The sequence below is a fragment of the Rhinopithecus bieti genome, unplaced genomic scaffold, assembly GCF_001698545.2.
Source record: "Rhinopithecus bieti isolate Rb0 unplaced genomic scaffold, ASM169854v2 scaffold_763, whole genome shotgun sequence".
NCBI lineage: Eukaryota > Metazoa > Chordata > Mammalia > Primates > Cercopithecidae > Rhinopithecus > Rhinopithecus bieti.
The window spans coordinates 516,836-531,135 of record NW_016803270.1 but is presented as its reverse complement, the minus strand read 5'-3'; the positions used below and the strand labels follow the sequence as shown (position 1 = coordinate 531,135).

General features: G+C 41.2%; 1 protein-coding gene across 24 annotated transcripts in view; it reads right to left on the bottom strand.

Moving 5' to 3' along the window:
• Window positions 1-14,300, bottom strand: part of PARD3 (par-3 family cell polarity regulator) — a 724,849-nt gene that overhangs the window by 193,720 nt on the left and 516,829 nt on the right. The window contains exon 20 of one of the 24 annotated variants that reach the window (XM_017871592.1): window positions 13,044-13,167. The exons of 22 other annotated variants lie outside the window; for them this stretch is intronic. In XM_017871592.1, coding sequence (XP_017727081.1) covers window positions 13,137-13,167 — 31 coding nt within the window. In that variant the 3' untranslated portion in view covers window positions 13,044-13,136. Of the gene's footprint in view, window positions 1-13,043; window positions 13,168-14,300 lie in introns of those variants that run through there. One more of the 24 variants, XM_017871584.1, reaches the window with a different exon arrangement.

Below are 14,300 nucleotides of genomic sequence, written 5' to 3'. Positions count from 1 at the left end.
TCCAATCCCTAGACTTAATGAGAGAAAATAAAACTCTGGCTTGTTTAAGCCACAGGTATTTGAGTCTGTGCTCCAACCAAGACAGTTTCTTACAGATCAAGGCATAGAGATAAGCAAGCAAGGAGTGTCTGCTTTCATCTATTTGGCTTCCCAGTGAGAGAAAAGAATATATCCTTTGTAACATCTTTGGAAATGTTCCCATCTTCAGATCAATACCTAACTTGTTCAGTCTTATAGTTCCCAACAACTGATTCTGTCAGGATGGTACCCTCAAAGTCAACCCACAGTGGCCAACACAGTGCAGGGAGAAACCCAGTGCCTCCCAAAAGGCTAAGAGCAGAACTAATTGAGACAACTGCAAATAAACACCAATAGATATTCAGGCCAAAGCTGCTATTCCAGCTGATAAAGACTGTCAGTACTGAAAACAAAAGGAAAACAACAATCCATGAGTCAGAACTGATTTTCATTTTCTCCTCATTGTTTCTGATGCTATTTGGGTACTCTCCAGTTGGTGATGGCTTCACGCACTTTCTATTATGTTGGCTGTTAATAAGTGCTTTCTCTCTAATCAGACGGCTGTCCACCAGCTGTGTGTATAGACATCGGTGGAAGACACTTCTGAAGGGAGAGGTCCTTTTCCTTTGCTGACTAGACTAAATGGAAACAGGATAAAAATTCCGCTTTCATGACTCAGAGAATGTCCATCTTACAAGATAAATAATGTTTAAAGAAATTCTGTCAAATAGACAGGAGTGTAGCCAAAGAGTAAAGCATAGAACTTTGAGAATAAAATATAATAAGAACTGCATGGATAAAACTAATTTGAGTGTGGGACCTTCTCAAAAGGAGTTCCACAGGAAAATGCTATATAAATTTTGTTTGTTCATTAAAATTAAGAAAGATAAAATCTTAATGGTAGCCCATTTACAGATGGTAATGGTATCTAACCATACCAAAATTATCAAACAACAGCTAACTGGTTACATGGTCTACCTTTTTAAAAATAATAATTAGTTCATAAAACTTTATTACTGAAAATATTTAAAAAAAAATCAAAATTGTGTCACAGTAGGAAATACATATAAGTCTACACTTTCCTGGGAAATACACTTTCAGAAATAATTCCAGTTAAAATGTTTCTGAATGCAGTAAACGGAGAGTACATAACACACAGACTGACTCACAAAATTAAAAATGCATGTACAAATAAAAAGTTTGCATTAATAGTTTGAACATACCAAAGACTTTATGTCCCTTTGGATAGACATGAAAGATGGACACTGTTGCCCTGAAAAACAAAGATATCTGCCAATTATAGTATATTACAATTTTTTTTGGAAGTCAAGGGAATAGAAGCATTCATGAATCTTGGAAAAACAAATCCTGGGAAAACACAAACCGGAAATGTATGCAAGTACATAGTGGGGGCTCCTGATTGTGTGTTATAATGGTTAAATGTCACAATATTTTAAAACAATACCGGAAAAGAAAAGCTTTCTAAAAAGATAATTTTGGCCAGGTGTGGTAGCCGACACCTGTAATCCCAACACTCTGGGAGGCCAAGATAGGAGGATCACTTAAGGTCAGGAGTTCAAGACCACCCTGGATAACAAAGTGAGAAACTATCTCTACAAATAAATGAATGAATGAATGTACATGCCTGTGGTTCCAGCTACATGGGAGGCTGAGGCAGGAGGCTGCAGAGAGCCATGCTTGCTCTACTGCACTCTAGCCTGTTCAAACTGGGTGACAGAACAAGGCCTTGTTTAAAAAAAAAAAAATGGCGAGGCTGTGGGTAATTTTAAAGCTTGGACTTTGACAAAACAATTTACTGACTATAAGCACTTTTTTTGTTCTGTAAGCATGAGAGAAGACTGGAACTAGGGAGCTAATTTAGAGTAGCTAATACCATGAAGATCCTTAACCCACAGATATCTCTAGGAAGGTCGTACTCAGCAGGACAACTCCCAACACACAAGAGAAAGGCAGACAGTGAATAACAGTCTCTCACCACGGAGGGTAAGAAGCGATCCTACAGGCAGCAAAATCAATCACCAAATTTATTTTTCCTGCAACTTTCATATGTTAAGTATTTACTTACAAATTAATTCCTTATATCCTAAAAGCTACAATCCTTTGTGAAAATCTGCAATTAGGATTCATATGTCACCTAAATTGTCATTTCTATTGCTCAAAAACTATGGAAATCTGGCAGACGTGTTGTGCCTGTGTTTGTATCACAGTGTCAGGAAAAAAGCTCTGCTTCTTAAAACAGGGATATGCGATATTCTTAACTTGAACAAGCATTAGCATCGGAGCTGCTAGCCACACCTGCATCATATAGAAATGATTCAAGTATATCACAGAGTGCTGGGTAACCCTTCAAAATAGGTCCAGTTGACACTCATTGACTAAACACTCCACGTAGCCAAGACCAGGAGGACTTTCTGACCTCTCAGCAGGAACGATGTTAACCACATCATTCTAATTAATTAAAAACACATCCTTGCTTTACTGGCTTTGACCGCACTCTTTTGCTTTTCCTCCTCTCTCTGCAGTGGCCTCTTCTCAGTTACCAACAGCTCCTTCCTCTGCCCCACTCCTGCCCTGAGCTCCAGTGATATTCGAAGGGGCCTTAGAACTCTCTCTGGCCACCTTCTATTACTCCTTCCCTCTATATGCACTTTCCAGACTATCCGTTCACTCACACTGCCATGGTTTCAAGCACTACCTGACATGCCTTTGATTTCCAAACCTCTACAGTGCCAGCCCTTCCCCCTCTTCCACCCTCCCGTTACCTCCAGGTAGACCTATCACAGGCATATCAGATGCAACATGTCACATGTCCTCCAAACAGGATCCTCCTCCAGTATTTACTCGTGTGTGACTATCCACCCAGCTGACCAGGCTAAAACTGTGGCTGTGGCAATTCTTTCTTATTGTTCTTTCTCCTTTCTTTTTTTTTTTTTTTTTTTTTAAACATCAAACCAAATAAGCAAGTCCCCTAGAGTCTACCTGAGAAATACATCTATATGTCTCTGTCCCTATGGCTACCTCCATCTCTGGCCATGATTTTTACAAAAGCTGCCTCACGGTTCCTGGCATCCCTCTGGTCTAGTCCTTCAGTTCACTCTACACATTGTGGTTAAAGGAATCTAATTTTCTAAACACTGTAAACTTTATCAAGCTATTCTCTTGAATGGTTACCCACTATCTTTAGGAGCAGAGCCAAGCCATATCAAGAGTCATTTATGAGAGGCCACCTGCCTCTCCAATGCCTCCAGGCTCCCACCCTTGCAAACTGAGAGGATTTCCACCATTTAAATGGTGTTTTTCAAATTCTGTTGTGGAACTCACTGAAGACTTGAAATTGATTTAGTGGCACTTACTTACCATTTTAAAAAAAATGAATTGCAGACTACTGGTACCAACAGCAGCAAATACCCACAAAGTACTTACTTTGTACCAGGAGGAGTTCTAAAATGCTTTGTATCTATTAATTCACATTAGCTTCAAAACAACCCTGTGAGGCAGGTACCATTATTATCCACACTTCACAACTGAAAAAGTAAAACACAAAGAGGTTAATTAACTGGTCCCACATACAAGGCTGCTGAGCACACAGCTGGGATTTGAACACAGGACATCAAACTTTAGAGTTTAGGTTCTTAGCCACTACTCTATGCTGTTGCTCAATAAAATATATCACACTGCATTACACTGAGAAGGGCAGGTATCTTTTGTTTTGTGAAATGCTTATTTTAGCTATTTGCGCCCATACCTGTACATGAGGTTGCAAAGTAGGATGTATTTCTTCTCACAGATGATACCAAAAAGTTTAAATCCCACTGATGCAAAACACTCCTTTTTCCCCTTTGAGTTCAGAGAAGGAAGTCAAAACCTCTTTCACACCTCAGTTTTAATGTCATTTTTCAGAAGAAGGCAGATGGCTTCTAGTCTGAGCCAGGCCCATTTGTGGCAAGTTCCCACAATTTCCCCATCTCCCTTTCATGAGGTCCTGGAGCAGGACCTACTTACTCAGCGACTGTCCTCTCTCCTGTATCCACCACTAAATCCCCAACACCTCTAACAATGCCAAGGATGTAGTAGGCATTCCAGTAAATATTTGTTGAATGTATGAAACAAATGGTTTTACCTCTCAATTACTAAAAACATCACACCTGCTCCACACCCAAGTTTAAAAAAAATCCACCTGCTCATTATTAGAAACCATTTTTGCCAGGTGAGCAATACAACACTCAGAATTTATTTTACTGCCCAGGTGATTTTTTTTTTTTTTTTTCAACGCAGGTAAAATTTTATGTGAATGTGTTCTGCCTAAGTGATTATCAATGCTTTGCCACTGTGCTCAAAGTAACATCAGGCAACTGGCTGTTGCTACGGCCTAGAAAGAACATCAGAGGAAAATTTCCATCCTGTTAAGAGTACCTACTTGCAGTTGATCTAATCTTTACTTTCTCAAAATTGTTCCAGAATCAAGATATCCTGAGATAAATTAAACAGATGTCATCACTTTCTCAATTAAGAAAATGATTTTATTCTTGACACTGAGCTTCAGACATCCACTCCAAAAAAAAAAAAAAATCTTTGTACTACTATAAAAGAAGATAAAATTTTTAAAAAGGAAATAAATCTGAAATTCTAGGAATTCAAAAGTTCAATTTGGGATGTTTTCCTAATAGATAAAATCAACTATAAAAGCAGGAATTCGATAAAATTTTTTTTTTTTCCCCTACAATCTTCAGTTAGTGGAAATTTTCAAAGGTCAGGTTGGAGGACCCCAGACAGATGTGAGTCAGGTGATGCTGAGCTTGAATAACCCTGCCAAGGAGCAAAGCCCTGAGAGGTGAGCCTGTACCCGCCAAGGATCAGCCAATTGTGATCTGGGCGGCACTGACAGGGCATGGTTGAGGTGGAGAGGAAGACAAGGAAACAGAGGAAAGAGCAGAGGATGCAAAAACTGCTAACACATTCTGTGGAAAAGAAGAATGACCTCATGATTGTTTTGATAGGGGAAAACAAGAGGCAGCAATGGTGGAGCAAGATGGAGGCACAAGACGGCACACAGTAAGGAAAGGGGAAAATGAGGGTGGGAACAGGAAGAGGCAGAGAATGTGCAGGACAGAGCCACCTGGAAGGAAGAGAGCCGGAGGAAAGAGGGCATTGTTTTAAAATCATCCTCGTTCGTGTTCTGGAGCAGGGACGGCTGCCATTGCATCTATACAGACAGGTTTGAGGGTCTGTGAAAAGGGAGAGGAATGGGACAGCAGGTAAGTTTTTCATTAGCAGTAAAAATCCTTCAGAATTATTTTGGTGCCGGGCACTGCGTTCCATGCCTGTAATGCCAGCACTTTGGGAGGCCGAGGTGGGAGAATCACTCGAAGCCAGGAGTTTGAGACCAGCCAGGGCAACAAAGTGAGTCCCCATGTCTACAAAATTAAATATATATATATATATTATTTTGGGAAGAGAAGAGACCATAGACACAGAAAACTATAGAAATCAAGTAGGAACAAGACGTGAAGGTCAGGTTCAAAAAATACTAACTTCTGCATTTCCAAGCTAGTAACAGACATCTTTTTTTCCATAGCACTCACAAGAGCAATGCCATGTCGCATAGCAATCTTGGCTCCCAAACAGGTTTTGGGGGTGCCAAAACCTACCCAGAAGGGCAAAGAAGGCTCAGATGGTGCAGAAGAGTGTTAGGAACATGGCCTTTGAGGTTGACCATTGTTCAAATTTGTTGTGACTCAATTACCTTGTGACCTTGGTAAGTTAGTTCTTCTCCAAACCTTTATGTTTTAGTTTCTTCATTCATAAAACAGGGCTAAAATTAGTACCTTATAGGGTTATTATGAGGCGTAAAGGGGCTACTGAAAACAATGTTCTCTGCAGTGTCTGCCAGTATCAACATGCAACAAATGCTGACTGCTAGCCACAGTATTGGCTATATAAGAAATAGCTTATTGTTTGCCTTAAAAAGAATGACTAACATACCACCTAACAAAATCGGAAATGTAATAAAACTGATAATAGATAATCCTCTAAATTAGCCAGGAGAGTGGAAATTGAGAAACCTTAATACAGCCAGTTAGAAAAATTCTGTAGTTGGTTTCCATCATTTCAAAGTATCTATTCCTTTGTATGAGCACAGACTGTAAAGTTCTTCCTTTATTTCCTTTTTTAAAAAAAGACTAACATTACTAGATAATATTGTCATTATAAAAGAAAGGGAAGGCACAATATAAGTATTATAAATGTCATGGGAGAAGAAACTAAGAATGTGAGGTAGTCATCAGTCTGTGAAGGCATACCTCAGATCCAGGTCCCAGGTGTGGGCTGGGCCCTGGTGCCTCTGGAGAAATGTGTGGACACCTAGCAGCGGTAGTGAAAGGGAAAGCCCAAGAGCGCCTCCAGTGGGCGAGGCAGAGGTTGTCTGTAAGTGGCCCATGGCTGGCGCCTTCAGAAGGGAGGCCTTCCACCCGCTCATTTGCTCTGCAGCAGCTGCCCACAAAGCTTGTAAGGAGTAAAACCAGTTTTGACTTCTTTAGAAACAGAATCTTACACATCTCCTGGACCCTGATGTTTTGAGGCATAGGCAGACATGAAAGGACAATTTTAACACAAACTCTTTGCTTAAATCTATCACTACTCAACTATAAAATCCTCAGCTTGAAAACAGGGAATTGCCCAACATGGAATATTTAATCTGGTAATCATAATTATCTTTCCTGACAGCCTTATGTAGAGAATACTTAAATCATGGCTAGGCATGGTGGTACAAGCCTGCAATCCTAGTAGTCTGGGAGGCTAGGCAGGAGGACCACTTGAGGCCAGGAGTTTGAAAATGCCCTGGGCAACAAAATGAGACCCTATCTTTACAAAAAGTAAAAAAAAAAAAAAAAAAATAGCTGGGCATGGTGACATGCATCTATAGTCCCAGTTACTCAGGAGACCAAGGCAGGAGAATCACCTAAGCCCAGGAGTTCAAGGTTGCAAGGACCACATTACTGCACACCATCCAGCCTGGGTGACAGAGCAAGATCCTGTCTCTAAAAAAAAATTTTTTTATTAAAAAAATTCAAAATTAAGCCAGGCATGGTAGCTCATGCCTGTAATCCCAGCACTTTGAGAGGCCCAGGTGGGCGGATCATCTGAGGTCCGGAGTTTAAGACCAGCCTGGCATACATAGTGAAACCTTGTCTCTGCGAAATTAGGTGGGTATGGTGGTGGCTCATGCCCATAATCGCAGCTACTTGGGAGGCTTGAGGGAGAACTGATTGAACCCAGGAGGCAGAGGTTGCAGGGGGCTGAGATTGCACCAATGCACACCAGCCTGGGTGACAGAGCAAGAGTGTCTCAAAAAAAAAATCAAAATTAATTTTTTTTTAATTTACAAAAATCATCTACGGCTATTTTTAGCAGAATAAAAGAACTTCAATAATAAACCGGGCTGGCCATGGTGGCTCACACCTGTAATCCCAGCACTTTAGGAGGCCGAGGTGGGTGGATCACAAGGCCAGGAGTTTGAGACCAGGCTGATGAAACCCCATCTCTATTAAAATTACAAAATTAGCCGGGTGTGGTGGTGTATGCCTCTAATCCCAGCTACCTGGGAGGCTGAGGCAGGAGAATCGCTTGAACCTGGGAGTGGAGGTTGCAATGAGCCAAAATAGTGCCATTGCACTCAAGCCTGGGCAACAAGAGCAAAACTCTATCTCAAAATAATAATAATAATAATAATAATAATAATAATAATAATGATAAACCAAATACCATGATGTAGATCCATGGAGCACAAAAGGCTGCTCTTTGGGGACTGTCTGTGCAGTCACAGGTATGTACATATACAAAGGCAGAGACAACAGTGACATTGCCTTCCAAAGATGGGAATGCCAGCACTGTCCTGGTATGAAGACTTGTCATAAATTGCAAAATTACCCCCAACAGCAGTTTCCAGCATATGCTATTTACCACTGATTCCAAAAGTTTTATTTATTCATTCACTCAACACTGTTTTAGTCTGGATTTCATCACAAGCAGACCCTGGGACAAGGATTCAGGACAGTGGTTTAAGGAAAGAAACACTTGGGAGGGAAGTGGAGACGTCACAGTGGGGAGGACAAGCTGTCACAAAGGAGTATTACTGAGCTTGTGACACTGTGGGTAAGTGGAACACAACCCCACAGGCAAACTCTGGGAGTGGGGTAGGGGCTGCTGCCTCTCGACCTGAAATGTGCACAGGAATCTCCAGGGTTGTTAAGCTGCACATTCTAACGTCAGCAGATGTGGGAAGGGCCTGGGATTCCGCATTTCCGACAAGCTCCTGGTCTGAGGGTGAAGGGTGCAGACCTTATGACTTAGTGCTATAAACCCAAGGGCCATGGGGACTAGGGTACATTTACACTGGGATGAAAGCTGCTTCAAGGTGTTATTCCTGGACACATCCAGCAGGCCCAGATGGAAACACAGAGCTGCCTTCCTAGGCTTCGGAGAGGCCTCGGGCACAGAGGCAGAGAATGGGCACTAAAGGGGTTTGGCAATTGGCATCTGTTACACTTACTGGGCACTGATGATGGACGCACCATGCAGTCTGCCAGGGATACAGCAGGGGAAAAATGGGTTAACATTCTCTGTCAATGTCAATGTATATTTATATCAAATGAGTGGGATCTATCATATCTCAGGTAGGAGTGCAAATGCGAAAAATGATGCCAAAAAGTGGGTTAGAAAGCATCAGGGTGGGAGGGAGCAGAGTTTGAAAATTTGACTAGACCCTCTAAAAAGCTGACTCTTGAATAAAGATGTTAAAGGTGCAAGAGTGAACCTAGGAATACCTGAGAAAAGGCTATTCCAGGTAGAGGGAGGAGCAAGGGAAAAGGCTCTAGTGGACCCAGCAGGTTCAGGGAAGAGTAAAGTTACTGAACAAAAGAGCGGTAGGGACAAGGTCAGAGAGGTTGGGGTGGGAGACCAAGTTCTGCAGGACCCTAAGGATTTGGCTTTTGCTCTGTGTGGCGCTGAGGGCTACTAGGGCGTTAAACAGAGGAGGGAAAAGTGACTTCTCGCTGTGGTGGTGAGAATATACTGCAGGAAGCAGGGGTTGAGGCAGGGAGCACGGTGAGAGGGCTACTGCCTAAGCCCAGAAGAGAGCACACGGAGCTTGGACCACTGGAGCACAGTAGCAGCAGTGGGGGAGCTGAAAAGTAGGATTGCAGATGTGTACCAAAAACAGAGCTGATGGACTTCTGCTTTTATACATTCATAAACTACTTGTGGGGCATAAGGGAAAATCAGGTGTCAAGGATCACTCCAAAGCATTGGATCTAACCTATTGAGAAGACAGAATTGCCATTATCTAAGAAAGGGAAGGCTCACGGGAGCAGTTTGCGGGGAGGGGGAATCCAGCAGTGAGGTGGGAGCCTGTGAAGTTTCAAGTGTCTGGTTGATCTCCAAGTGAATGTGTCAAGAAGACGGTTGAGACTACAAATGAAGAGTTCCAAGAAAATGTCCAGCAGGATAGGTGAATTTGAGAGTCATCTGCCTATAGGCTGTATTTAGATCACAAAGGCTCTGTTTCCTGAGAATATCGAACCTCTGTGTTACCAAAAGGAGAAAAAAAAAAAAAGGATTTTGGACTGCTGAGCCCTGGGGCACAACGAGACCTGGAGGACAGAGCATGGCACAGAATTAGCAAAGGAGACAAGACAGGGTAGGCTGGGGAGGAGGACGAAAAGCTGGTAAAGGTGATCTCAAAGGAGAGCCAAGATCAACATGCTGGGTACTGCTGGCGGACCACGATGAGGGACGAAAATGGACCCGGACTTCCCAAGGAAGAGGGAACTGGCGACCTGGATGAGAACAGGATTTGTTGAGCAGAAGGGGTGAAGGATTCATTTAAGCAAGTTCAAGAGAGAATGGGAAAAATGAGACAGCAAATATATCAAGGGGTCTGCTGTGATGGGCACAAGAGGACATGAGATCATAGTTGGAGAGTAAGTAGGGCTAAGAGATAATTTTCTCTAAGATGGAGGGGGTGACAGCATGGTGTAAAACAATGTGAATGATCCTGTAAAGAGAAGAGCAATGCCAGGGGTAGTGGCTCATGCCTCCTCTCAGCATGCTGGGAGGCAGAAGCCAGAGGATTGCTTGAGGCCAAAAGTTTGAGACCAACCTGGTCAAGAAAGTGAGATCCCACCTCTATATAAAATGTAAAAAGTAGTAGGCACAGTGGTGTATGCCTGTAGTCCCAGCTACTGGGAAGGCTGAGGTGGGAGCATCACTTGAGCCCAGCAGTTCAAGGTGCAGTGAGGCATGATTGCACCACTGTACTGCTGCTGGGCAACAGAGCAAGACCCTGTCTCAAAAAAAAAAGGCAGTCACAGAGGGATCAGATCGATTTAGAAGAGAAGAAAGAATTAAAAATTGTTGGGGCAATGTCCTGCAAGAGATAAGAGAGGACCAGAATGGTTTTTTGGGAGCTTGGCCTTGGCTTACAGCATGGGATGGAGGTGGGGGCAGAGGTTCAACCATCCCCCGCCATAAAAAAAGAGCAGTCATGGATGATGCAGAAAGGATTAAGAATTGCCTGCCTCAGAGGACCACAATGGTTTGGCCCTTGGCTTAAAGCATGAGATGCAAGTGGGCAAAAGGGTCAACCATCAAAAAAAAAAAAAAAAAAAAAAAAAAAAAAAAAAAATTGCAAGCAGAAAGGTTAATAGGAGACCTGGTTATTTCACTATGATCCAAAATTTAATCTGATTTGTCTTTTGCTTCTAAATTGGCTATTATTAAACAAAGGTCAGAAGAAAACCATTCGACACTCAATTAGGAAAGAGGTCCCCCAGTGAATTCTTTAAAAGATTGTCAGGATAAAACAATTACCTTTATACACTAATTTGTGGCTTGATAAAAATACATTTAGGAATAACATGTACTCGATCTATTATATTTGATGTAAACAATATGGAGACTTAATGGTAACAAGCATTCAGAAGAAATATTTCCAACATATGTTGTGAATGTCATTAGCTGAGCTTGTCTTCTAAGTGCATTTTTCAATGGTGTGATAGTATTTATTTACCCTATGTTATTAGAAAGTGAATAGTCAGTAGCCTTCAATTTTCACATCAATTGCAGAAAAAAGATTCTATTTTCCCCACAGCCTGGAATTGAAATTGACTTGGCATCTCAGAACTGTCAAGAATTTCTTTTGCGAAAAGGTTTGCTTTACAGAGACTATAAAGTAGGTGTCATCCTTGACACTTGCATTCTATATTCACGCCACAGGTCTATGGAAAAGAAACGTTAAAGAACATCAGAAAAGGTCTGAGAGAGGCCTGGCCGTCATGCTTTGTGCCTCCTCAGCTTCCTCTGCATTCAGCCTGGACGCTGTGGATGTCAGAGGTTCTCTATTTAAAACTGCTAACCAGGAAAAGAAGAATACTTGAAGAATATGATATCAACTACCTTAGAACTTGTCTTTGCTAGCAGGTCAGTTGGACATTTATTTTCCTGTGTTAAAAATGGGAACCTCTGCTTCAATTCAAATTAACAGAAGCATACATTAAATCCTTAGGATTTACAAATTCAGAACTCATTCCAAGGAAACCTCTCAGCATGTATAATTACAAACCACAGCTGTTCTTTGTCCAGGTGACAAACAAGAAAGCAAATAAAATTATGTAAAATCTCAGCGTGTTTCACTCGGAGAAGCATTGTTTTCCATGTACATACTTTAACTGCATTCCTTAAATCATCAGCAGATTGCGCAGGATGCCACTTGATGTACCAGTGTGAAACTGGTTACATTAATTCCCATGGCAATTAGGGCCCAAGTCATCAAAAACTAGCATGACCAAATAAACCCTCTTCTGTGTGTCTCCTTCCTAGAACTGAGGGCTTTCACTTGGGCAGGGGTGAGGGGAGAACTGCAAACTGCTTTCACGTCAGAGCACAGGTCAAGCCTTCTCACAGGCACTCAACCCAATCCACAATACCCTTTATCAGATGGTTTTCAAGACTTCAGTTATTTATTTTTATTTTTTATTTTCAAATTTTTGTTAATAGAGACAAGGGCTTACTGTGTGGCCCAGGCTTGTCTAAAACTCCTGTGCCTGGAATTACAGGTGTCAGCCAATGCACCCAACCCATGTTTATTTTCAGTAAGAACGCAATACTAAAATTTTCAGGAAAAAGAGCTAACTAAATAAACAGCCTCTGTCTCAAATTCTGGGAAGCCATGAATACTGAAACTGTGAATTAAGGTTTTTTACAAGAGAGAAGGCTTCAATCCAAAGTAAGGACCATTGGAGATCCACCTGCACTAGCATTGGATCTGTGATGTAAACAGTTGGTCGGGCAGAGTCTTTGCAGAAACATTTATGAAAGAGCGTGTGCTCTCTAGACACGTGGCCTCAGCAAACCTTGGGATTACTATGTGCCAAAGTAGCTCTGCTTTTTTCACACAGGAAGAACTTGCTGGTTCAGCCATCTAAGCACAGAAATTTATTTTCCTAGGCCACCAGCCCCGCAACTGTCCATTTTTGGTCTAAACTCTGTAACCCACAAAGGGACTGAAACCTTTGCCAAAACTGGTCCATCTGGTCATGAATCTATCCGTTGCATCTCATCCCTGATGGGTGACTGTACCGGCCCACAGACCTCTTTGCCTCTGCCCTGCATCACCTGTGACATCTGCCTGTGTCCCAAGTCGTTGGTGGTTACACAACACAACCAAATGGGTGGTGGCCCTTAACAGAATCTTGAAAACTCTGATTCTAACATCCAATGGGTGTGTGCTGATGATTTCTGAATACGCCAGCAGTGAGAGGACTATGGTTTTCCACTATGAAAAGGGGCCAATAAAGAAAGGAAAGAGAAACAAACATATCTCTGCCTTTTCAAGCAGTAATTTAAACCCCAAGCTTGAAATCAAAATCAAAAAGTTCCACATGGATTAATAAGGAAATTACTAAACCATCAAACTGCTGATGTCGTAAACAAAATTCGTCAACAGCCACTAAGAATTCATTAAAAGTAAATTTATTGTTTGTTTAAAAAAAACAACTGTGCAATATGTGCTGCTCAAGACATGTTTTGAATCGCTTTGTTGTTCATCTCTTCTCGGGCTTCAGTTTGGCAAGGCTAAATGAGAGACATGGTACAGACACACAGTTAGTACAGGTGAGGAAAGCAACAAGAATCTGTGTTCTTTTCTCAAATGCCTAGGATGTATAATCCAAACTACAACATGCAGTTTTAAAACCTGATCATGTTCATTGTGTTCTGAAAATGATCATATTCTAAAAAGGAAAAGAGAGCAATATATCTGATTTCAACCAAACAAGGTTACAAACTAAATTATCTATTTCCTCTTCAAAACTGAATAAAACAATGCTTCGGGGACTCAGGTAATCATTTTAAATGTAATTGGAGGATTCAATTTTAATGGTAATATTGCAACATTACTTTTGCTTTAGCTTTCTGCAGTGATAGGTTCTCAGCTATCACATATGGACAACAGCTAGAAATAAATCTGAGACATGTACAATAAGGTCGCGTCTAAGAACCTTCAATTTTAGAGTACATACAATTTTATGATATTCAAACGATAACAGTTCCAATTTTGCAGCAAAGCAATATCAAATTACACTTACTCTAGGGCTCACAAAAAGAGAGCACATGATTTTAATTTCTTAATATCTGAAAATACAATATTTTAGTATCTTGCTGGTTATTTCAATTTGGAGATTAAAAGCTAAGGCAAAACCATGTTGCTTAAGAAGGCTGCTTTCCTTTAAAAACGAATACATTTAAAACATTAAAAAACATATCTCCCTTCTCCTAAAGTACATACTCAATTTCCCCTTTCATGACAATTTCATATAATTGAAGAATTCTCAGAAATATCCTCCAGCATTAAATTTGAATAGCTGAGTATCTGAGAATCAAACATACACAGACTCAAACTTTGTGCTCCCCGCTCTGCTCTGCACTCTGCACACAGAATGATTACATTTACAAGTCACGTTTACCTGTTTTGTAAGCACACTCAGGTTTCTCAGATACAAAGCCATTTTAATTAAGGTGACAGACGCTCCTTGTGTGCAAAAGACGTAGTATGTACGAGGAGAAATTAATACAGGAAAAACTTTGCATTTGTTATATGATTCCTTATAGATTTAAATTTCTGATTTAAGACTTGCATTAAGGCGGCATTTGTAGTTCATATACTCCATAATTTATAAACAGAAGAGTGATTCATATGACTCACAACA